The following is a 24,630-nucleotide window of genomic DNA, read 5'->3' on the forward strand; positions in this document are numbered from 1 at the left end:
CTGGAGGCTCCCAGCAGTTTATGCGTCACTTGATTCCGAACGCGGATCATGGCGGAGCTCGAGACGGTGCAGCCTGAACCGGAGGCGCCCGAAGTTCTCAATGGGGACGCCGAAGAGAACGAAGAGAAAGAGGACGCGGAGCCCTCGGAAACAGGGAAGAAAAAGAGAAGAAAAAAAAAGAAGAAGAAGACGGCTGTCCCAGGTAAGAAAGAATGCATGACGGTGAGGATAAATGCCGTTTTGGAAATAGCGCATTATTGAGAGGTCCCCTGTTGTGCCATAGCGTAAAAAGACCAGGAAAGATGAGAAGCATGGGACTTTATTACCTGTCAGAAAGTGCTACTGTTCCGCCGCAGCTGTCACCGCTGTCTTCACCTGGAAGTGAACGGGCACCGGTGCCGTTATGAGGGCTAAAGGGGAGATGCACATCTGGAAAAGGGACAATGCCTCTCTCGAGGCTTGAAATCGCTTCTTCTATTGGTTTAATGGAATGCTGTCAAATTCGAAAATTGAAGGATGTTGCAGGAATAAGATGACAGTCATATTCCAGTACTTTTCAGCACTCCTCTTCTTGCGTTATAAAAGAGCTCCACTAGTGAGAAAAAAAAAAGTATGCTTTAGCATTAAATTAATTGCTGACAAAACTATATGACAAGCACCTTATCTTGTAAAAACACATGTGGACTTGATATTATTTTGTGGTGTGTGTTAAACTATGGATCTATATAGTCCTGTTTCTGAAGGGCTATAGATGGCATGGCATAATGCTGCAGGGTACCTACATATGCCCTTGGGATATTGATTCTAGGTATAGATACAAATTATGCATTGCTCCTGCCAAGTTCTGTTCACAGTAGATGCACTTTCTCAAAATGTATCAATTTACTCACTTTAAGTGTGTGTGTGTTGCGCACGCACGTGCGTTTGTGTGTGTGTGTGCGTGTGTGTATGTTGCGTGTGTGTGTGTGTGTGTTGAATGTGTGTGTGTGTTCTATGTGTGTGTGTGTTGCATGTGTGTGTGTGTTCGAGTGTGTGCGTGAATGACTTTGCAGCAGGGACAAATGAGTCTGAGGGGGATGGAGATACTGGAGGAGGTGTTGGTGATGTGACGAAACAGTTGGAGCAGCAAGCCCTGCCGGAGGACAAAGAGAAGGAGGAGGATGGAGAGGAGGGTACGACTTCATCTTCATCATCGTCATCATTCACCGTTCTCATACTCAACATGTGACCTGCGACATGAGTTTAGTGTCGTTCACCAACTAGTTACGTTACCTGCTAGCACTGCACTGGGTATTGTGACTGACTGAACCACTTCTCAGGTCCTCTTTCACTTTATCATCATTGTCCTTAACGTTCTCGTGTGGATCTTGAAGTCCCGATTTGCCCCTTAAACCAAACAAACGTATAATTTGACCTGTGACATGAGTTGGCGTCTGCTGCTGCGCATTACTGTAACTTCTTAAGTGCAAACAGTTAACTGCAAGCATTGTGAATTGTGACTGAACACGTCATGTGTCATGTTTGTTAAGAGAATGAAAAATGCATGTTTTGGACAGATGGAGAAGAGGGTGAAAACTCAGCAGGGAAGAAGAAGAAGAAGAAGAAAAAGAAGGGAGGTTTGTCTTCATCAGTCATTGTTTCTCCCACTGGATGGTTTCAGTTCCTTTTGTTACCACTTCAGAACCTTTCATGTTTTTTACAGATGAAACCCATGTTGATATGTCTTGAGCTGATGAGTTATCTTGTGTTAAGTTGCGTCAATTCAAATCTGGTATTAGGAACAAAAGAGGTCAATACACGTCTTCTAAAATAAACTAGTATTTTAATTAATGCAAACACTTCAATGGTAAATATGATGTTCGTATATACGGGTCCACTGAAATACCAGTGCAGGGCACTCAGAGAACTGATCCATTGTTCTAAGTTCTTCTTCAAATACTCTGACAGAGATAGTTCCCGCTCCCTGCTGGCCAATCAGAGTAGAGACTGAGCGTGGTTTAGACTTACTCAGCCAGTCGTTGGCGCACAGGCTGGTCCCAGCCCGTTGGCGCTTTACCGTTGCACACTGTTGCCAGGCATAAGTTGTTATCATCACACCCTGTAGAGTCATCACCCATAGACACTGTTCCCCTGTACTCCTTGTACCTACGTCCTTGGACGGTTCACAGATCACAAAGAGGCAGTGTTCGTGTCTGTGAGAAATACAAGTCTTATCTCATCCTACCCCCTAACGTTCCTCACATGAATCACAGCTTGTTATGTGAAACAATTTATATCAGTACAGTACAAACCCATTATGTTTAATCATTAATGCATTCTTTCTAAGCTAGTCATCACATCTAGATCCCCGCACTTGAGAAGAGGTTTCCCCATACTAGACTGTTACTGCACCTCTATTAGTGATACAGTGCATTCGGAAAGTATTCAGACCCGTTAACTTTTTCCACATTTTGAAACGTTACAGCCTTATTCTGAAATGGGTTACATTGTCTATATTGCCATACACCCTGTAGCATGTGTTGCGACCATATGTGACCATGTGTTGCTAATAGCAACAATGTGTTGCACATCTGCAGACGCTAACCTCTCTCTTCTCATCCTCCTCTCCCTCCCTCCCTCCATCCATCCCTCTCTCTTCTCATCCTCTCCTCTCCCTCCCTCCATCTCACTCTCTCTATCTGGGGCACAGTGAAGGGGCAGACTGACCCTCCCACCATCCCTATTTGTGAGCTGTATCCCAGTGCTGTCTTCCCAAAGGGAGAGGAGTGTGAATATCCCCCATCTAAAGACGGGTATGTCACCTCTACCAAGTCCATTGGCCTTATGTAGTGTGGTGGCCATAGATCCTATGCAGTGTGGTGGCCATATATCTTATGTAGTGTGGTGGCCATATATCGTATGTAGTGTGGTGGCCATAGATCCTATGCAGTGTGGTGGCCATATATCTTATGTAGTGTGGTGGCCATATATCTTATGTAGTGTGGTGGCCATATATCTTATGTAGTGTGGTGGCCATATATCTTATGTAGTGTGGTGGCCATATATCGTATGTAGTGTGGTGGCCATATATCTTATGTAGTGTGGTGGCCATATATCTTATGCAGTGTGGTAGCCATAGATCCTATGCATGGTGGTGGCCATAGATCCTATGCAGTGTGGTGGCCATAGATCTTATGCAGTGTGGTGGCCATAGATCTTATGCAGTGTGGTGGCCATAGATCTTATGCAGTGTGGTGGCCATAGATCTTATGCAGTGTGGTGGCCATAGATCCTATGCAGTGTGGTGGCCATAGATCTTATGCAGTGTGGTGGCCATAGAGCTTATGCAGTGTGGTGGCCATATATCTTATGCAGTGTGGTGTCCATAGATCTTATGTAGTGTGGTGGCCATATATCTTATGCAGTGTGGTGTCCATAGATCCTATGCAGTGTGGTGGCCATATATCTTATGCAGTGTGGTGGCCATAGATCCTATGCAGTGTGGTGGCCATATATCTTATGCAGTGTGGTGTCCATAGATCTTATGCAGTGTGCTGTGTGGCCATATATCCTATGCAGTGTGGTGGCCATAGATCTTATCGAGGTCGCTGTGGTTTACAGTCCATCATACTTCATACTCTAAAACATAACACAAATATTGGATGTGCCTCAGTCACCCAAGTTAACACTATAAAATGTTATTCACAACTATGCTGTTTTTTATTCACAATACCAGGTCTCTCTTGCCAAAGAGATTTTATCTAATTGAAACCTGGTTAAATCAAGGTTAAATGAAAACATTTAAAATAAGACACACACACACACACACACACACACACACACACACACACACATACAAACACACACACACACACACACATACAAACACACACACACACACACACACACACACACACACACACACACACACACTCACCCACTATGTTAATCTATACCTGCATTATAAACTGCAATGTTTGCTGCATCATTTCCTGAAGGTGTTGTTTGACATCCCAATCCCATTAGAAGATAAAGATTGTGTGTGTGTGTGTGTGTGTGTGTGTGTTTCCCTCCCAGGCGCAGTGCAGCCTGGCGCACCACCCATGAGGAGAAGAGGGTCCTTGACAAGGCCAACGAGGAGATGTGGAGTGACTTCCGTCAGGCTGCCGAGGCCCACAGACAGGTCCGAAACTACGTCAACACCTGGATCAAACCTGGGATGACCATGATCGACATCTGGTGAGGGTCATTCATTTACTATATCGTACAGGCCCTGGTACGAGCTGGTCTGACAGCACTGTAATGGACTTGGTTGACGTTCACTTTAGTCAAATTGTGTATTGATGTATTTGAGTAAAAAGAGCGATTCTCAATCCTGCTCTTGGAGAGTAGCAGTACTGCAGGTTTTTGTCCCAGCTCAGCAGTAAAACACCTGATTTGGTTCATCAACTGACCTACTCCTTCATTAGCTGAATCAGGTGGTTCTCTGATGAGCCGGTGCTGTAGCTCCCCAGGAGCAGCACTGAGGATCATGGAGTGAGTCTGTGTTGACCTGCATGGTTAACCTGTGTTGCTGAAGTGAAAATGTCCTGAATGTGACACCTGTCCCTGTCATCTGTGGTCCCTGTCTGTCAGTGAGCGACTAGAGGATTGCACTAGGAGGCTGATAAAACACGCTGAGGCTGTATTAACTTCAACCTACAGTACATGGTTAAGCTGTATTAACCCCCTGTCCCTGTCTCTGTCCTGTATGGTCTCTCCCTGTCTGTCCCTGTCTGTCCCTGTCTGTCCCTGTCTGTCCCTGTCTCCCTGGTCTGTCCCTGTCTGTCCCTGTCTGTCCCTGTCTCCCTGGTCTGTCCCTGTCTGTCCCTGTCCCTGTCCGTCCCTGTCTGTCCCTGTCTCCCTGGTCTGTCCCTGTCTGTCCCTGTCTGTCCCTGTCTCCCTGGTCTGTCCCTGTCTATCCCTGTCTGTCCCTGTCTCTGTCCTGTATGGTCTCTCCCTGTCTGTCCCTGTCTGTCCCTGTCTGACTGGTCTGTCCCTGTCCTGTCTGTCCCTGTCTGTCTCTGTCCCTGTCTGTCTCTGTCCCTGTCTGTCCCTGTCCCTGTCTGTCCCTGTCTGTCCCTGTCTCCCTGGTCTGTCCCTGTCTATCCCTGTCTGTCCCTGTCTCTGTCCTGTATGGTCTCTCCCTGTCTGTCCCTGTCTGTCCCTGTCTGACTGGTCTGTCCCTGTCCTGTCTGTCCCTGTCTGTCCCTGTCCCTGTCCCTGTCCCTGTCCCTGTCCTTGTCCCTGTCTGTCTCTGTCCCTGTCTGTCTCTGTCCCTGTCTGTCCCTGTCCCTGTCTGTCCCTGTCTGTCCCTGTCTCCCTGGTCTGTCCCTGTCCCTGTCTGTCACTGTCTGTCCCTGTTTGTCCCTGCCTGCCTGGTCTGTCCCTGTTCCTGTCTGTCCCTGTCCCTGTCTGTCCCTGTCTGCCTGGTCTGTCCCTGTCTGACTGGTCTGTCCCTGTCCTGTCTGTCCCTGTCTGTCCCTGTCCCTGTCCCTGTCCTTGTCCCTGTCCCTGTCTGTCCCTGTCCTGTCTGTCTCTGTCCCTGTCTGTCCCTGTCTCCCTGGTCTGTCCCTGTCCCTGTCTGTCCCTGTCCCTGTCTGCCTGGTCTGTCCCTGTCTGTCACTGTCTGTCCCTGTTTGTCCCTGCCTGCCTGGTCTGTCCCTGTCCCTGGTCTCTCCCTGTCTGTCCCTGTCTGTCCCTGTCTGTCCCTGTCTCCCTGGTCTGTCCCTGTCTGTCCCTGTCTGTCCCTGTCCCTGTCCGTCCCTGTCTGTCCCTGTCCCTGTCTGTCCCTGGTCTGTCCCTGTCTCCCTGGTCTGTCCCTGTCTGTCCCTGTCTGTCCCTGTCTCCCTGGTCTGTCCCTGTCTGTCCCTGTCTGTCCCTGTCTCCCTGGTCTCTCCCTGTCTGTCCCTGTCTGTCCCTGTCTCCCTGGTCTGTCCCTGTCCTGTCTGTCCCTGTCTGTCCCTGTCTCCCTGGTCTCTCCCTGTCTGTCCCTGTCTGTCCCTGTCTGACTGGTCTGTCCCTGTCCTGTCTGTCCCTGTCTGTCCCTGTCCCTGTCCTTGTCCCTGTCTGTCTCTGTCCCTGTCTGTCTCTGTCCCTGTCTGTCCCTGTCCCTGTCTGTCCCTGTCTGTCCCTGTCTGTCCCTGTCTCCCTGGTCTGTCCCTGTCCCTGTCTGTCACTGTCTGTCCCTGTTTGTCCCTGCCTGCCTGGTCTGTCCCTGTTCCTGTCTGTCCCTGTCTGCCTGGTCTGTCCCTGTCTGACTGGTCTGTCCCTGTCCTTGTCCCTGTCTGTCCCTGTCCCTGTCCCTGTCCTTGTCCCTGTCTGTCCCTGTCCTGTCTGTCTCTGTCCCTGTCTGTCCCTGTCCCTGTCTGCCTGGTCTGTCCCTGTCTGTCACTGTCTGTCCCTGTTTGTCCCTGCCTGCCTGGTCTGTCCCTGTCCCTGGTCTGTCCCTGTCCCTGTCTGTCCCTGTCCCTGTCTGCCTGGTCTGTCCTGTCTGTCCCTGTTTGTCCCTGTCTGCCTGGTCTGTCCCTGTCCCTGTCTGTCCTGTCTGTCCCTGTTTGTCCCTGCCTGCCTGGTCTGTCCCTGTTCCTGTCTGTCCCTGTCCCTGTCTGTCCCTGTCTGCCTGGTCTGGCCCTGTCTGTCCCTGTCTGTCCCTGTCTTCCTGGTCTGTCCCTGTATACCAGTGAGCGACTGGAGGACTGCAGTAGGAGGCTGATCAAAGAGAATGGTCTGAAGGCTGGCCTGGCATTCCCCACTGGCTGCTCTATCAACCATGTTGCTGCCCACTACACCCCTAACGCTGGAGACCCCACAGTACTACAGTACAATGACGTCTGCAAGATAGACTTCGGCACGCACGTCAACGGTCAGTGGGCACACTGACACTGAGTTTCTGTTCAGTCTGTAGTTACGTTTTTATATAAAATAGACTTGCAGGCACATCAATGGTCAACACTGCCACTGAGTTCTGTCAATCAATCAAACGTATTTAGAAAGCCTTTTCTAATTCAGCAGTGTTGTCACAAAGTGCTTTACAGATACCCAGCCCAATGTCTGTATCTGGTTGCACTTGCATTTTACAGCAGTAATAGTCAAGGGTTTTGATCCCAGCGTTTTAATACCGTTACACCTGACTCAACTAATCAACTGACCTTCAACACCTTTGATGAGCTGAATCAGGTGTTTAACTGCTGAACTAGGACAAAAACCTGCAGTAGTGCGGTTCTACAAAAGCAGGTTTGAAGATCCATTTAAAAGTCTATCGCTATCTTCTGGACTTTATTTAGATATTACATATTCAAATTGTGCTGTAATCACCTGATACATTGTAATCACACTTCTTACCCATACTTTCGTAAATACCAGGCAAATACCAGGCTAAGACAGGAAGGTAAGATCTAACTTTTACCTCGTGTCGTTGCATTTGGCTGATATTCATGTTGTTGGTGTTTCAGGTCGAATCATTGACTGTGCCTTTACCGTGACCTTCAACCCAAAGTATGACAGACTTCTGGAGGCTGTGAGAGATGCTACCAACACAGGCATCAGGGTAACGCAACCCATTTATCCATTCACTATGACTTTGGTTCCGATTGTTCAGTGGGTTAGACTAGAGCATGTAAAAAAGGCAGTTCCTTTCAGCCAATCATCGGGTTTAAATGGACATTTGGGCTATGGCCCCTCCCACTCCAGGTTAGAGTGGTTATAGTTGTTGGCAGATGAAGAACCAAGTTTGGCTGCCAACCAAGTTATCTGTGTGTTTTACTTCTATGATGTGTGTGTGCAACTGTGTGGTGGTGACCAAGAGATAATAAAGCTCTGGATGTGGACACATCTGCCTGGTTCTTACCGGACCGTCTGTAGTGGCTTCGGACCAAAGTCGACCGTCTGAAGTGGGGTCAGACCAAAGTAGACCGTCTGAAGTGGCTTCGGACGAAAGTAGACCGTCTGTAGTGGGGTCAGACCAAAGTAGAGTCAGCATTAAGTCACCGAGGGCATCTACAGCCAACCGCTGAGACGGCTCCAGCTAGCCGTTTTTACAGTGCAGGCAACATCAGGGTTGTGGGTTAGACTCACACATGGGCCACATAATACTGAATATATCTGTTAATGTTGACAGTTCTGTAATCCGCTTTGGATAAAAGCTTCTGCTAAATGACCATATTTTGGATGCTAGCTAACATCCTAAGAGGATATGTGATGTAACTCTCACTCCCCACTCGTCTGATAATGAGCTCTGTAGAGATGGTTGGTTGGTGTTTGCTTGTGTAACTGTCAACTCTTGTCTATTTGTGACCCATGTAGAGAGAGCTTGTGTAACTGTCAACTGTTTTCTGTGCCAGTGTGCAGGGATAGATGTGCGTCTGTGTGACGTGGGTGAAACCATCCAGGAGGTCATGGAGTCTTATGAGGTGGAGATAGATGGGAAAACATACAAAGGTATCAGTCTGTCTGTCTGTCTGTATGTCTCTCTGTCTCTCTTTGTCTCTCTCTGTCTCTGTCTCTCTCTGTCTCTCTCTGTCTCTTCTCTCTCTCTCTCTCTCTCTCTCTCTCTCTCTCTCTCTCTCTCTCTGTCTCTCTGTCTCTCTGTCTCTGTGTCTCTGTCTCTCTGTCTCTCTGTCTCTGTCTCTCTGTCTCTCTGTCTCTCTGTCTCTCTGTCTCTGTCTCTGTCTCTGTGTCTCTCTGTGTCTCTCTCTCTGTCTCTCTGTCTCTGTCTCTGTCTCTCTGTCTCTCTGTCTCTGTGTCTCTCTCTCTGTCTCTCTGTCTCTGTGTCTCTCTCTCTGTCTCTCTGTCTCTGTCTCTGTCTGTCTGTCTGTCTGTCTGTCTGTCTGTCTCTCTCTCTCTCTCTCTCTCTCTCCTCTCTCTCTCTCTGTTTGTCTCTCTGTTTGTTTGTTTATATGGGAAAACACACTGGGCTCTTACTGTTTTCCTAATCTTTCAGTTTGCTGGTTTGATGAGAGAAATTACAATTACAAATATATTGCAGATACTGTATGTATGTACACTACCGTTCAAAAGTTTGGGGTCACTTAGAAATGTCCTTGTTTTTGAAAGAAAAGCAATTTTTTGGTCCATTTAAAATAACATCAAATTGATCAGAAATAAAGTGTAGACATTGTTAATGTTGTAAATGGCTATTGTAGCTGGAAACGGCAGATTTTTAATGGAATATCTACATAGGCGTACAGAGGCCCATTATCAGCAACCATCAGTCCTGTGTTCCAATGGCACGTTGTGTTTGCTAATCCAAGTTTATCATTTTAAAAGGCTAACTGCTCATTAGAAAACCCCTTTGCAATTATGTTAGCACAGCTGAAAACTGTTGTACTGATTAAAGAAGCAATAAAACTGGCCTTCTTGAGACTAGTTGAGTATCTGGAGCATCAGCAATTGTGGGTTCGATTACAGGCTCAAAATGGCCAGAAACAAATAACTTTCTTCTGAAACTCTTTCTTCTGAAACTCGTCAGTCTATTCTTGTTCTGAGAAATGAAGGCTATTCCATTCGAGAGATTGCCAAGAAACTGAAGATCTCGTACAACGCTGTGTACTACTCCCTTCACAGAACAGCGCAAGCTGGCTCTAACCAGAGATAATTTGGACTCCAAACCAAAGGACACATTTCCACCGGAAATTATGTCCATTGCTCGTGGTTCTTGGCCCAAGCAGGTCTCTTCTTCTTATTGGTGTCCTTTAGTAGTGGTTTCTTCTCAGCAATTCGACCATGAAGGCCTGATTCACACAGTCCCCTCTGAACAGTTGATGTTGAGATGTGTCTGTGACTTGAACTCTGTGAAGCTTTTATTTGGGCTGCAATTTCTGAGGCTGGTAACTCTAATGAACTTATCCTCTGCAGCAGGGGTAACTCTGGGTCTTCCATTCCTTTGGCGGTCCTCATGAAAGCCAGTTTCATCATAGCGCTTGATGATTTTTGCAACTGCACCTGAAGAAACTTTCAAAGTTCTTGAAATGTTCTGTATTGACTGACATTCATGTCTTAAAGTAATGATGGACTGACGTTTCTCTTTGCTTATTTGAGCTAATCTTGCCATTATATGGACTTGGTCTTTTACCAAATAGGGCTATCTTCTGTATACCCCCCCTACCTTGTCTCAACACAACTGATTGGCTCAAACGCATTAAGAAGGAAAGAAGTACCACAAATTAACTTTTAACAAGGCACACCTGTTAATTGAAATGCATTCCAGGTGACTACCTCATGAAGCTGGTTGAGAGAATGCCAAGAGTGTGCAAAGCTGTCATCAAGGCAAAGGGTGGCTATTTGAAGAATCTCAAATTTAAAATATATTTTGATTTGTTTAACACTTTGTTGGTTACTACATGATTCCATATGTGTTATTTCATAGTTTTGATGTCTTCATTATTATTCTACAATGTAAAAACAGTAAAAATAAAGAAAAACCCTTTAATGAGTAGGTGTGTCCAAACTTTTAACTGGTACTGTATATAGAGATATTTTACTGTGTATATATATATATATATATGTATATATATATATATATATATATATATATATATATATATATACAGAGATATAGATATATTACAGATATATTTTCTATCTATATTTTTATTTTTATTTATTATTTCCTATGTAGTAAAGCCAATCAGGAACCTCAATGGACACTCCATCGGCCAGTACAGGATTCACGCAGGCAAGACTGTCCCCATCGTCAAGGGAGGAGAAGCTACCAGAATGGAGGTGGGTACTGACTGGTGACTGACTGGTGACTGACTGATGACTGACTGGCGACTGACTGGCGATTGACTGGGTACTGACTGGGTACTGACTGGGTACTGACTGGGTACTGACTGGGTACTGACTGGTGGCTTCTTTCGCTCATTTGTACAGAAGGCTTTTCAGATGTTACCTTAGTACAATGTAGTCAAACTTCTTCTTCGTCTTCGTCTTATTTCATTCCATCATGTCTGCAACAACAAACTCAAGGTACACATCTCTTGCGGGTTCATTCTGTTCAAGTGAAATTATATATAAAAAATAACAAATCCTTGAGTAGCCTATAATAAAACCCTTAAGTAAGTGTAATTGGAAGGAAATCTCTAGAGTTACAACGAGGTGTCGAGATCAGCTCAGATTAACATCTCACATGTATACACACACACACACACACACACACACACACACACACACACACTCCAACACTCCAACACCTCCTTAGTCACCTCCTTCAGTTCTTTAATTACACCTTTAAGCACATTATTGCACCTTTAAGCACATTATCAGCCAGAAGCATCAAGTAGCATGTAGCGCGCGCCACTTGATGAAACTCCAGCTCCTTAATTGCATCTCTAAGCGCATCGAGTTCTCACCACTCAAAGTCCATTAATGACCAGTTACCTCACTAAAGGAGATATCGCCTAGATACCTGCGACATATCTTCAGAGATACCTAGATACCTGTATAGATACCTGAAGATCTAAGTATATTGCCCAGGTAGGGACCATATTGGTGAGGTCACAGAGGTCAATTAGCCTGGTACCAGATCTGTCTGCGCTGTTTTGCCAACTCCTAAGGTGTGACAATGACCACATGAGTCGGTAAGACAGCACAAACAGATCTGGGGCTTCAGGCTAGAGGTCTGTAGCCGATTAACCACCCTCACACACACAGCTGCAATGCTTAACTCCGTTTGGACAGAATGTAACATTTTAATTGGCGGGCTGCTGAGTGATGCATTTTACTGATGTTTCCAGCGAAGCCAGGGATGGATGGGTGGATGGATAGAGTTGCTGATGTGCCAGGTTTGAGGGTTTTCATTTTAGCTGGACTGAGTGGTGGTGTGACAGGGCCATCACCCTCTTTGTATGTGTGTGTGTGTGTGTGTGTGTGTGTGTGTGTGTGTGTGTGTGTGTGTGTGTGTGTGTGTGTGTGTGTGTGTGTGTGTGTGTGTGTGTGCAGGCTTGGGTGCCAGCGTGTGTGTGTGTGTGTGTGATCATAGTGCTCTCTGTTCTGCTGGAGTGTCAGCAGGGCATGCTGTGAAGCGTCTCTCACTGAGTGATTATCTGAGCAGAGAGGAAGGGTGTCAGTGTTATCAGCTAATACACAGGGCCTTGAACTGCCTGATATTATGGTGCTTTTCTATTGAGACTTACCCCCACACCAGTGGGCCAGACTTACCCCCACACCAGTGGGCCAGACCTACCCCCACACCAGTGGGCCACCAGTGGGTCAGACTTACCCCCACACCAGTGGGCCACCAGTGGGTCAGACTTACCCCCACACCAGTGGGCCACCAGTGGGTCAGACTTACCCCCACACCAGTGGGCCAGACTTACCCCCACACCAGTGGGCCACCAGTGGGTCAGATTTACCCCCACACCAGTGGGCCAGACTTACCCCCACACCAGTGGGCCACCAGTGGGTCAGACTTACCCCCACACCAGTGAGCCAGACTTACCCCACACCAGTGGGCCAGACTTACCCCCACACCAGTGGGCCACCAGTGGGTCAGACTTACCCCCACACCAGTGGGCCACCAGTGGGTCAGATTTACCCCCACACCAGTGGGCCAGACTTACCCTCACACCAGTGGGCCACCAGTGGGTCAGACTTACCCCCACACCAGTGGGCCAGACTTACCCCCACACCAGTGGGCCACCAGTGGGTCAGATTTACCCCCACACCAGTGGGCCAGACTTACCCTCACACCAGTGGGCCACCAGTGGGTCAGACTTACCCCCACACCAGTGGGCCAGACTTACCCCCACACCAGTGGGCCAGACTTAACCCCACACCAGTGGGCAAGACTTACCCCCACACCATTGGGTCAGACTTACACCCACACCAGTGGGTCAGACTTACCCCCACACCAGTGGGCCACCAGAGGGCCAGACTTACCCCCACACCAGTGGGCCACCAGTGGGCCAGACTTGCCCTCACACCAGTGGATCAGACCTACCCCAACACCAGTGGGTCAGACTTACCCCCGCACCAGTGGGTCAGACTTACCCCCGCACCAGTGGGTCAGACTTACCCCCACACCAGTGGGTCAGACTTACCCCCACACCAGTGGGTCAGACTTACCCCCACACCAGTGGGCCACCAGTGGGCCAGACATACCCCCACACCAGTGGGCCAGACTTACCCCCACACCAGTGGGCCAGACATACCCCCACACCAGTAGGTCAGACTTACCCCAGCACCAGTAGGTCAGACTTACCCCTGCACCAGTGGGCCACCAGTGGGACAGACTTACCCCCACACCAGTGGGCCACCAGTGGGACAGACTTACCCCCACACCAGTGGGTCAGACTTACCCCCACACCAGTGGGCCAGACTTACCCCCACACCAGTGGGCCACCAGTGGGTCAGACTTACCCCCACACCCGTGGGCCAGACTTACCCCCACACCAGTGGGCCACCAGTGGGTCAGACTTACCCCCACACCAGTGGGCCAGACTTACCCTCACACCAGTGGGCCACCAGTGGGTCAGACTTACCCCCACACCAGTGGGCCAGACTTACCCCCACACCAGTGGGCCAGACTTAACCCCACACCAGTGGGCAAGACTTACCCCCACACCATTGGGTCAGACTTACACCCACACCAGTGGGTCAGACTTACCCCCACACCAGTGGGCCACCAGAGGGCCAGACTTACCCCCACACCAGTGGGCCACCAGTGGGCCAGACTTGCCCTCACACCAGTGGATCAGACCTACCCCAACACCAGTGGGTCAGACTTACCCCCGCACCAGTGGGTCAGACTTACCCCCGCACCAGTGGGTCAGACTTACCCCCACACCAGTGGGTCAGACTTACCCCCACACCAGTGGGTCAGACTTACCCCCACACCAGTGGGCCACCAGTGGGACAGACTTACCCCCACACCAGTGGGACAGACTTACCCCCACACCAGTGGGTCAGACTTACCCCCACACCAGTGGGCCACCAGTGGGTCAGACTTACCCCCACACCAGTGGGCCACCAGTGGGACAGACTTACCCCCACACCAGTGGGCCACCAGTGGGCCAGACTTACCCCCACACCAGTGGGTCAGACTTACCCCCACACCAGTGGGTCAGACTTACCCCCACACCAGTGGGTCAGACATACCCCCACACCAGTGGGCCACCAGTGGGTCAGACTTACCCCCACACCAGTGGGTCAGACTTACCCCCACACCAGTGGGTCAGACTTACCCCCACACCAGTGGGACAGACTTACCCCCACACCAGTGGGCCACCAGTGGGTCAGACTTACCCCCACACCAGTGGGTCAGACTTACCCCCACACCAGTGGGTCAGACTTACCCCCACACCAGTGGGACAGACTTACCCCCACACCAGTGGGCCACCAGTGGGACAGACTTACCCCCACACCAGTGGGACAGACTTACCCCCACACCAGTGGGACAGACTTACCCCCACACCAGTGGGTCAGACTTACCCCCACACCAGTGGGCCACCAGTGGGACAGACTTACCCCCACACCAGTGGGCCACCAGTGGGACAGACTTACCCCCACACCAGTGGGTCAGACTTACCCCTACACCAGTGGGTCAGACTTACCCCCACACCAGTGGGCCACCAGTGGGACAGACTTACCCCCACACCAGTGGGACAGACTTACCCCCACACCAGTGGGTCAGACGTACCCCCACACCAGTGGGCCACCAGTGGAACAGACTTACCCCCACACCAGTGGGCCACCAGTGGGACAGACTTACCCCCACACCAGTGGGCCAGACTTACCCCCACACCAGTGGGCCACCAGTGGGTCAGACTTACCCCCACACCAGTGGGCCAGACTTACCCCCACACCAGTGGGTCAGACTTACCCCCACACCAGTGGGCCACCAGTGGGTCAGACTTACCCCCACACCAGTGGGCCAGACTTACCCCCACACCAGTGGGCCACCAGTGGGTCAGACTTACCCCCACACCAGTGGGCCAGACTTACCCCCACACCAGTGGGCCACCAGTAGGTCAGATTTACCCCAGCACCAGTAGGTCAGACTTACCCCCACACCAGTGGGCCACCAGTGGGACAGACTTACCCCCACACCAGTGGGCCACCAGTGGGACAGACTTACCCCCACACCAGTGGGTCAGACTTACCCCCACACCAGTGGGCCAGACTTACCCCCACACCAGTGGGCCACCAGTGGGTCAGACTTACCCCCACACCCGTGGGCCAGACTTACCCCCACACCAGTGGGCCACCAGTGGGTCAGACTTACCCCCACACCAGTGGGCCAGACTTACCCTCACACCAGTGGGCCACCAGTGGGTCAGACTTACCCCCACACCAGTGGGCCAGACTTACCCCCACACCAGTGGGCCAGACTTAACCCCACACCAGTGGGCCAGACTTACCCCCACACCAGTGGGCAAGACTTACCCCCACACCATTGGGTCAGACTTACACCCACACCAGTGGGTCAGACTTACCCCCACACCAGTGGGCCACCAGAGGGCCAGACTTACCCCCACACCAGTGGGCCACCAGTGGGCCAGACTTGCCCTCACACCAGTGGATCAGACCTACCCCAACACCAGTGGGTCAGACTTACCCCCGCACCAGTGGGTCAGACTTACCCCCGCACCAGTGGGTCAGACTTACCCCCACACCAGTGGGTCAGACATACCCCCACACCAGTGGGCCACCAGTGGGTCAGACTTACCCCCACACCAGTGGGTCAGACTTACCCCCACACCAGTGGGTTAGACTTACCCCCACACCAGTGGGCCACCAGTGGGACAGACTTACCCCCACACCAGTGGGACAGACTTACCCCCACACCAGTGGGTCAGACTTACCCCCACACCAGTGGGCCACCAGTGGGTCAGACTTACCCCCACACCAGTGGGCCACCAGTGGGCCAGACTTACCCCCACACCAGTGGGCCACCAGTGGGACAGACTTACCCCCACACCAGTGGGCCACCAGTGGGCCAGACTTACCCCCACACCAGTGGATCAGACTTACCCCCACACCAGTGGGCAAGACTTACCCCCACACCATTGGGTCAGACTTACACCCACAACAGTGGGTCAGACTTACACCCACACCAGTGGATCAGACTTACACCCGCACCAGTGGGTCAGACTTACACCCACACCAGTGGGCAAGACTTACCCCCACACCATTGGGTCAGACTTACACCCACAACAGTGGGTCAGACTTATCCCAACACCAGTGGGCCAGACTTACCCCCACACCAGTGGGTCGGACTTACCCCCACACCAGTGGGTCAGACTTATACCCACACCAGTGGGACAGACTTACCCCCACACCAGTGGGTCAGAATTACCCCCACACCAGTGGGCCACCAGAGGGCCAGACTTACCCCCACACCAGTGGGCCACCAGTGGGACAGACTTACCCCCACACCAGTGGGTCAGACTTACCCCTACACCAGTGGGTCAGACTTACCCCCACACCAGTGGGCCACCAGTGGGTCAGATTTACCCCCACACCAGTGGGCCAGACTTACCCCCACACCAGTGGGCCACCAGTGGGTCAGACTTACCCCCACACCAGTGAGCCAGACTTACCCCACACCAGTGGGCCAGACTTACCCCCACACCAGTGGGCCACCAGTGGGTCAGACTTACCCCCACACCAGTGGGCCACCAGTGGGTCAGATTTACCCCCACACCAGTGGGCCAGACTTACCCTCACACCAGTGGGCCACCAGTGGGTCAGACTTACCCCCACACCAGTGGGCCAGACTTACCCCCACACCAGTGGGCCACCAGTGGGTCAGATTTACCCCCACACCAGTGGGCCAGACTTACCCTCACACCAGTGGGCCACCAGTGGGTCAGACTTACCCCCACACCAGTGGGCCAGACTTACCCCCACACCAGTGGGCCAGACTTAACCCCACACCAGTGGGCAAGACTTACCCCCACACCATTGGGTCAGACTTACACCCACACCAGTGGGTCAGACTTACCCCCACACCAGTGGGCCACCAGAGGGCCAGACTTACCCCCACACCAGTGGGCCACCAGTGGGCCAGACTTGCCCTCACACCAGTGGATCAGACCTACCCCAACACCAGTGGGTCAGACTTACCCCCGCACCAGTGGGTCAGACTTACCCCCGCACCAGTGGGTCAGACTTACCCCCACACCAGTGGGTCAGACTTACCCCCACACCAGTGGGTCAGACTTACCCCCACACCAGTGGGCCACCAGTGGGCCAGACATACCCCCACACCAGTGGGCCAGACTTACCCCCACACCAGTGGGCCAGACATACCCCCACACCAGTAGGTCAGACTTACCCCAGCACCAGTAGGTCAGACTTACCCCTGCACCAGTGGGCCACCAGTGGGACAGACTTACCCCCACACCAGTGGGCCACCAGTGGGACAGACTTACCCCCACACCAGTGGGTCAGACTTACCCCCACACCAGTGGGCCAGACTTACCCCCACACCAGTGGGCCACCAGTGGGTCAGACTTACCCCCACACCCGTGGGCCAGACTTACCCCCACACCAGTGGGCCACCAGTGGGTCAGACTTACCCCCACACCAGTGGGCCAGACTTACCCTCACACCAGTGGGCCACCAGTGGGTCAGACTTACCCCCACACCAGTGGGCCAGACTTACCCCCACACCAGTGGGCCAGACTTAACCCCACACCAGTGGGCAAGACTTACCCCCACACCATTGGGTCAGACTTACACCCACACCAGTGGGTCAGACTTACCCCCACACCAGTGGGCCACCAGAGGGCCAGACTTACCCCCACACCAGTGGGCCACCAGTGGGCCAGACTTGCCCTCACACCAGTGGATCAGACCTACCCCAACACCAGTGGGTCAGACTTACCCCCGCACCAGTGGGTCAGACTTACCCCCGCACCAGTGGGTCAGACTTACCCCCACACCAGTGGGTCAGACTTACCCCCACACCAGTGGGTCAGACTTACCCCCACACCAGTGGGCCACCAGTGGGACAGACTTACCCCCACACCAGTGGGACAGACTTACCCCCACACCAGTGGGTCAGACTTACCCCCACACCAGTGGGCCACCAGTGGGTCAGACTTACCCCCACACCAGTGGGCCACCAGTGGGACAGACTTACCCCCACACCAGTGGGCCACCAGTGGGCCAGACTTACCCCCACACCAGTGGGTCAGACTTACCCCCACACCAGTGGGTCAGACTTACCCCCACACCAGTGGGTCAGACATACCCCCACACCAGTGGGCCACCAGTGGGTCAGACTTACCCCCACACCAGTGGGTCAGACTTACCCCCACACCAGTGGGTCAGACTTACCCCCACACCAGTGGGACAGACTTACCCCCACACCAGTGGGCCACCAGTGGGTCAGACTTACCCCCACACCAGTGGGTCAGACTTACCCCCACACCAGTGGGTCAGACTTACCCCCACACCAGTGGGACAGACTTACCCCCACACCAGTGGGCCACCAGTGGGACAGACTTACCCCCACACCAGTGGGACAGACTTACCCCCACACCAGTGGGACAGACTTACCCCCACACCAGTGGGTCAGACTTACCCCCACACCAGTGGGCCACCAGTGGGACAGACTTACCCCCACACCAGTGGGCCACCAGTGGGACAGACTTACCCCCACACCAGTGGGTCAGACTTACCCCTACACCAGTGGGTCAGACTTACCCCCACACCAGTGGGCCACCAGTGGGACAGACTTACCCCCACACCAGTGGGACAGACTTACCCCCACACCAGTGGGTCAGACGTACCCCCACACCAGTGGGCCACCAGTGGAACAGACTTACCCCCACACCAGTGGGCCACCAGTGGGACAGACTTACCCCCACACCAGTGGGCCAGACTTACCCCCACACCAGTGGGCCACCAGTGGGTCAGACTTACCCCCACACCAGTGGGCCAGACTTACCCCCACACCAGTGGGTCAGACTTACCCCCACACCAGTGGGCCACCAGTGGGTCAGACTTACCCCCACACCAGTGGGCCAGACTTACCCCCACACCAGTGGGCCACCAGTGGGTCAGACTTACCCCCACACCAGTGGGCCAGACTTACCCCCACACCAGTGGGCCACCAGTAGGTCAGATTTACCCCAGCACCAGTAGGTCAGACTTACCCCCACACCAGTGGGCCACCAGTGGGACAGACTTACCCCCACACCAGTGGGCCACCAGTGGGACAGACTTACCCCCACACCAGTGGGTCAGACTTACCCCCACACCAGTGGGCCAGACTTACCCCCACACCAGTGGGCCACCAGTGGGTCAGACTTACCCCCACACCCGTGGGCCAGACTTACCCCCACACCAGTGGGCCACCAGTGGGTCAGACTTACCCCCACACCAGTGGGCCAGACTTACCCTCACACCAGTGGGCCACCAGTGGGTCAGACTTACCCCCACACCAGTGGGCCAGACTTACCCCCACACCAGTGGGCCAGACTTAACCCCACACCAGTGGGCCAGACTTACCCCCACACCAGTGGGCAAGACTTACCCCCACACCATTGGGTCAGACTTACACCCACACCAGTGGGTCAGACTTACCCCCACACCAGTGGGCCACCAGAGGGCCAGACTTACCCCCACACCAGTGGGCCACCAGTGGGCCAGACTTGCCCTCACACCAGTGGATCAGACCTACCCCAACACCAGTGGGTCAGACTTACCCCCGCACCAGTGGGTCAGACTTACCCCCGCACCAGTGGGTCAGACTTACCCCCACACCAGTGGGTCAGACATACCCCCACACCAGTGGGCCACCAGTGGGTCAGACTTACCCCCACACCAGTGGGTCAGACTTACCCCCACACCAGTGGGTTAGACTTACCCCCACACCAGTGGGCCACCAGTGGGACAGACTTACCCCCACACCAGTGGGACAGACTTACCCCCACACCAGTGGGTCAGACTTACCCCCACACCAGTGGGCCACCAGTGGGTCAGACTTACCCCCACACCAGTGGGCCACCAGTGGGCCAGACTTACCCCCACACCAGTGGGCCACCAGTGGGACAGACTTACCCCCACACCAGTGGGCCACCAGTGGGCCAGACTTACCCCCACACCAGTGGATCAGACTTACCCCCACACCAGTGGGCAAGACTTACCCCCACACCATTGGGTCAGACTTACACCCACAACAGTGGGTCAGACTTACACCCACACCAGTGGATCAGACTTACACCCGCACCAGTGGGTCAGACTTACACCCACACCAGTGGGCAAGACTTACCCCCACACCATTGGGTCAGACTTACACCCACAACAGTGGGTCAGACTTATCCCAACACCAGTGGGCCAGACTTACCCCCACACCAGTGGGTCGGACTTACCCCCACACCAGTGGGTCAGACTTATACCCACACCAGTGGGACAGACTTACCCCCACACCAGTGGGTCAGAATTACCCCCACACCAGTGGGCCACCAGAGGGCCAGACTTACCCCCACACCAGTGGGCCACCAGTGGGACAGACTTACCCCCACACCAGTGGGTCAGACTTACCCCTACACCAGTGGGTCAGACTTACCCCCACACCAGTGGGCCACCAGTGGGACAGACTTACCCCCACACCAGTGGGACAGACTTACCCCCACACCAGTGGGTCAGACGTACCCCCACACCAGTGGGCCACCAGTGGAACAGACTTACCCCCACACCAGTGGGCCACCAGTGGGACAGACTTACCCCCACACCAGTGGGTCAGACTTACCCCCACACCAGTGGGCCACCAGTGGGTCAGACTTACCCCCACACCAGTGGGTCAGACTTACCCCCACACCAGTGGGTCAGACTTACCCCCACACCAGTGGGTCGCCAGTGTTTTAATGTTAATGTTAGGTCTAGTGTAATTGTGTTTCCATCAGGAGTGTGACACTAAAGACTTGGGGTGAGCAGAATCTTCAATAGAATAGATCACACCCAGTGTATTGTGTAAGAACACTATAAGAGATGGAGTTACTGTAATGAACACTATAAGAGATGGAGTAACTGTAATGAACACTATAAGAGATGGAGTTACTGTAATGAACACTATAAGAGATGGAGTTACTGTAATGAACACTATAAGAGATGGAATTACTGTAATGAACACTATAAGAGATGGAGTTACTGTAATGAACACTATAAGAGATGGAGTTACTGTAATGAACACTATAAGAGATGGAGTTACTGTAATGAACACTATAAGAGATGGAGTTACTGTAATGAACACTATAAGAGATGGAATTACTGTAATGAACACTGTAAGAGATGAAGCAGTTACTTTAATGACATCGGCATATATTGAATCCTCTGGAAAAACGGTTGCTCATCTATGATGTAGATTCTTTTAAAAAGGAAAAATATAATCTCTAAACATCTACATTAATTACCAGGTTTTCAGGGACATAAAAAGTGCTGTGAGTTTCTCTCCCTTTTTCCATCTGCCAATAAAGGCTTTCAGTTTGAAGGACTTTGGTCTTATGTAAGTTGCAGATGGATTACGGTCAGTATCAGTTGTTTCTAGGATTTGCTGAGTTCACTGTGTCCTCCTCTACCCTTCTGCTCCACAGGAAGGTGAGGTGTACGCAATCGAGACGTTTGGCAGCACTGGGAGGGGAGCTGTTCACGGTGACATGGACTGCTCGCATTACATGAAAAACTTCAACGTTGGACACGTGCCAATAAGGTCGGTCGCTTGGTTCGGTCGGTGCTCACTGAGTGCGAGCCTCACCTGATTTTAATGGTGATGATGATACAGAACATCGATGCTAAGTAGAATTCTATACTGTAGATGTCATTCTGTTCGCCATCAAGGACGATGGAGGGCGAATGACCCTGCTAAGGCTGACCCCCTCCAACGTGCTGATTCTTACAGTATACACCTGAACTGAATACTACTGTACTAATAAAAAAAATAACCCATAAACTACAGATGAAAATTAGCCAGCTGGCTAAATCTGGCACATTTACAGAAATGTTGATCAATGTGGATTGTCCCTATGCACTGCTCTCATAATCCTTACTGCACTGAAAACACCATCCTTATCTCTCTTCCCGCCTCTCCTCTGTGTCCCCGCCTCTCCTGTGTCCCCGCCTCTCCTGTGTCCCCGCCTCTCCTCTGTGTCCCCGCCTCTCCTGTGTCCCCGCCTCTCCTCTGTGTCCCCGCCTCTCATCTGTGTCCCCGCCTCTCATCTGTGTCCCCGCCTCTCATCTGTGTCCCCGCCTCTCCTCTGTGTCCCCGCCTCTCCTCTGTGTCCCCGCCTCTCCTCTGTGTCCCCGCCTCTCCTCTGTGTCCCCGCCTCTCCTGTGTCCCCGCCTCTCCTTTGTGTCCCCGCCTCTCCTCTGTGTCCCTGTGTCCCCGCCTCTCCTCTGTGTCACCGCCTCTCCTCTGTGTCCCCGCCTCTCCTCTGTCCCCGCCTCTCCTCTGTGTCCCCGCCTCTCCTCTGTGTCCCCGCCTCTCCTCTGTGTCCCCGCCTCTCCTGTGTCCCCGCCTCTCCTGTGTCCCCGCCTCTCCTCTGTGTCCCCGCCTCTCCTCTGTGTCCCCACCTCTCCTCTGTGTCCCCACCTCTCTTCTGTGTCCCCGCCTCTCCTCTGTGTCCCCGCCTCTCCTCTGTGTCCCCGCCTCTCCTCTGTGTCCCCGCCTCTCCTCTGTGTCCCCGCCTCTCCTCTGTGTCCCCGCCTCTCCTCTGTGTCCCCGCCTCTCCTCTGTCCCCGTCTCTCCTCTGTGTCCCCGCCTCTCCTCTGTGTCCCCGCCTCCTCCCATTGTGGTGTTCCAGACTCCCCAGAGCCAAGCATCTGCTCAACGTGATAAATGAGAACTTCGGGACGTTGGCGTTCTGCCGCCGCTGGTTGGACCGGCAGGGAGAGAGCAAGTACCTGATGGCCCTGAAGAACCTGTGTGACCTGGGCATCATAGACCCGTACCCGCCGCTCTGCGACACCAAGGGCTCCTACACTGCCCAGTACGAACACACCATCCTACTCAGGCCCACCTGTAAGGAAGTGGTGAGCAGGGGTGATGACTACTGAGCACGCTCCGTGGGCCAGCTGGCCTCGAACCAGGAAGAACCGGAAGAGGAAGAATGAGAGAAGATAAATCAGGGTCATGTTCATTGGATCCCATACCACTGCTCTATTCACCACATGCAAATTCCAGTCCGTTGATGTCCCTTTAATAACGTTTCTTATTGGACAAGTCTAGGTAGTCCCTCTGTGTTTCAGTCCGTTTTCTTTCAGTTTGGTGCCTAATGAACACCATCCCTGAAATCCGTAATCGACTGATGATAACATTTATGCAACGTTATTATTGTGATGTAATTTTAAAGTTGCTTGAATCCTACCTTCTGTACCTACCTTCAACGGTTTTAGCAAGAGACTGTTGTCATGGCAGGACCTTATTACTTATTACTTAACATATGTATTAATACAAGTATTATTTAAAAGGATCAAGCCAATAAAAAAGGGCATATAAAAAGCAAGAAATATAATCATCATTTTCTTTATTATACTTGCTTGATTCCTGTATTGCTTATTTAGGATCAAATGAAATATGCAAAATTACTCCCTATGTTTTGGCTGGACACCTCAATGTATTACTTAATAATTCAAAGCATATTCAATGCCTTGAAAATAACCTGTGATATGACTATAATAATGCTATGAAATTATTTATATCTCTATATTTTGTTTCTCTGCCCCTATTTATTTTTAGGTGATTTTTAAAAAAATTAATAAATTGTATTGTTACAAATCTTAAACCTGTTTTTGTTAATTGTATTCATGTTTGAATGTAAAGTGATCATGCCAAAGCCAAAGATTCAAATTCTGGATTAGAAGTGTTCTGTTCTCACTTTTAACCAAAGGAGGGCGATATTATTATATACATGCAGGATGTACTCCAGTGGTTTCAGTGGCAAGACAACTAACAGGAAAACACATTAAAATTGAGCTTCAAAGATGTACTGAACCGTGTCAGAACCTAATTCCTACAATATGTAGGACATAATCCATAGGCTTATTTATTAAATGTAATTCATACATGCATGTCAGGCATCACACATAGACAGACACACAGATGATATTATGATATGTCCCTTTAACGCTGGAGTTCATTGATTCCATATGATATCTGTGCATTCACCATCAAATACAAATTGTAGCTCATTTATGTAAATCTAATGAAAATGTAGGTCATAAACAAACCATAGACATATTTATAACAACTAAAACTTACAGTTAGTGTGTAGCTAAGGAGGGCCTAGGATTATGATGATGTGATATGTGACGTGTCCCTTTTCATTCATGGATCTCATACCTCTGCTCTATTCACCACATGCAAATTCCTCTAATAAAGTATTTGGGACAAGGGCGAAGCAGTCGGATGATGTCACAGTGCAGGAATGCATCATGTTTCTTCGGCCAGCAGCTACTGACCTGGCTGCTCCTTAGGCAGTGTTTACACAGGCAGCCTAATTCAGACCTTTTTCAGATCTGATCTGATTGGTCCAAAGACCAAATTGTGAAAAAGAATATCAGAATTAGGCTGCCTGTGTAAACACAGCCTTAAAGACAGCAACACAGACCTATTCTTAACTAGGCTTCCGTCCCAAATAGCACCCTATTCCCTATATAGTGCAA

The 24,630-nt window shown here is 51.6% G+C and overlaps 1 protein-coding gene across 1 annotated transcript; it reads left to right on the forward strand.

Annotated features, from left to right (window-relative positions):
* On the forward strand, positions 1-23,022 carry LOC311116496 (methionine aminopeptidase 2-like; the record flags this gene model as incomplete). Its single annotated transcript, XM_084191575.1, has 11 exons — positions 1-202; positions 1,053-1,172; positions 1,557-1,616; positions 2,690-2,792; positions 4,057-4,218; positions 6,702-6,883; positions 7,473-7,567; positions 8,361-8,457; positions 10,637-10,740; positions 21,564-21,679; positions 22,770-23,022. The coding sequence occupies exons 1-11, from the start codon at positions 49-51 to the stop codon at positions 23,020-23,022; spliced, it is 1,446 nt and encodes a 481-aa protein (XP_084047701.1). The 5' UTR covers positions 1-48.
* Positions 23,023-24,630: the final 1,608 nt, after the last annotated feature.

Source organism: Coregonus lavaretus (genome assembly GCF_964263955.1).
Source record: "Coregonus lavaretus genome assembly, contig: HAP1_SCAFFOLD_1039, whole genome shotgun sequence".
NCBI classification, from domain to species: Eukaryota; Metazoa; Chordata; class Actinopteri; order Salmoniformes; family Salmonidae; genus Coregonus; species Coregonus lavaretus.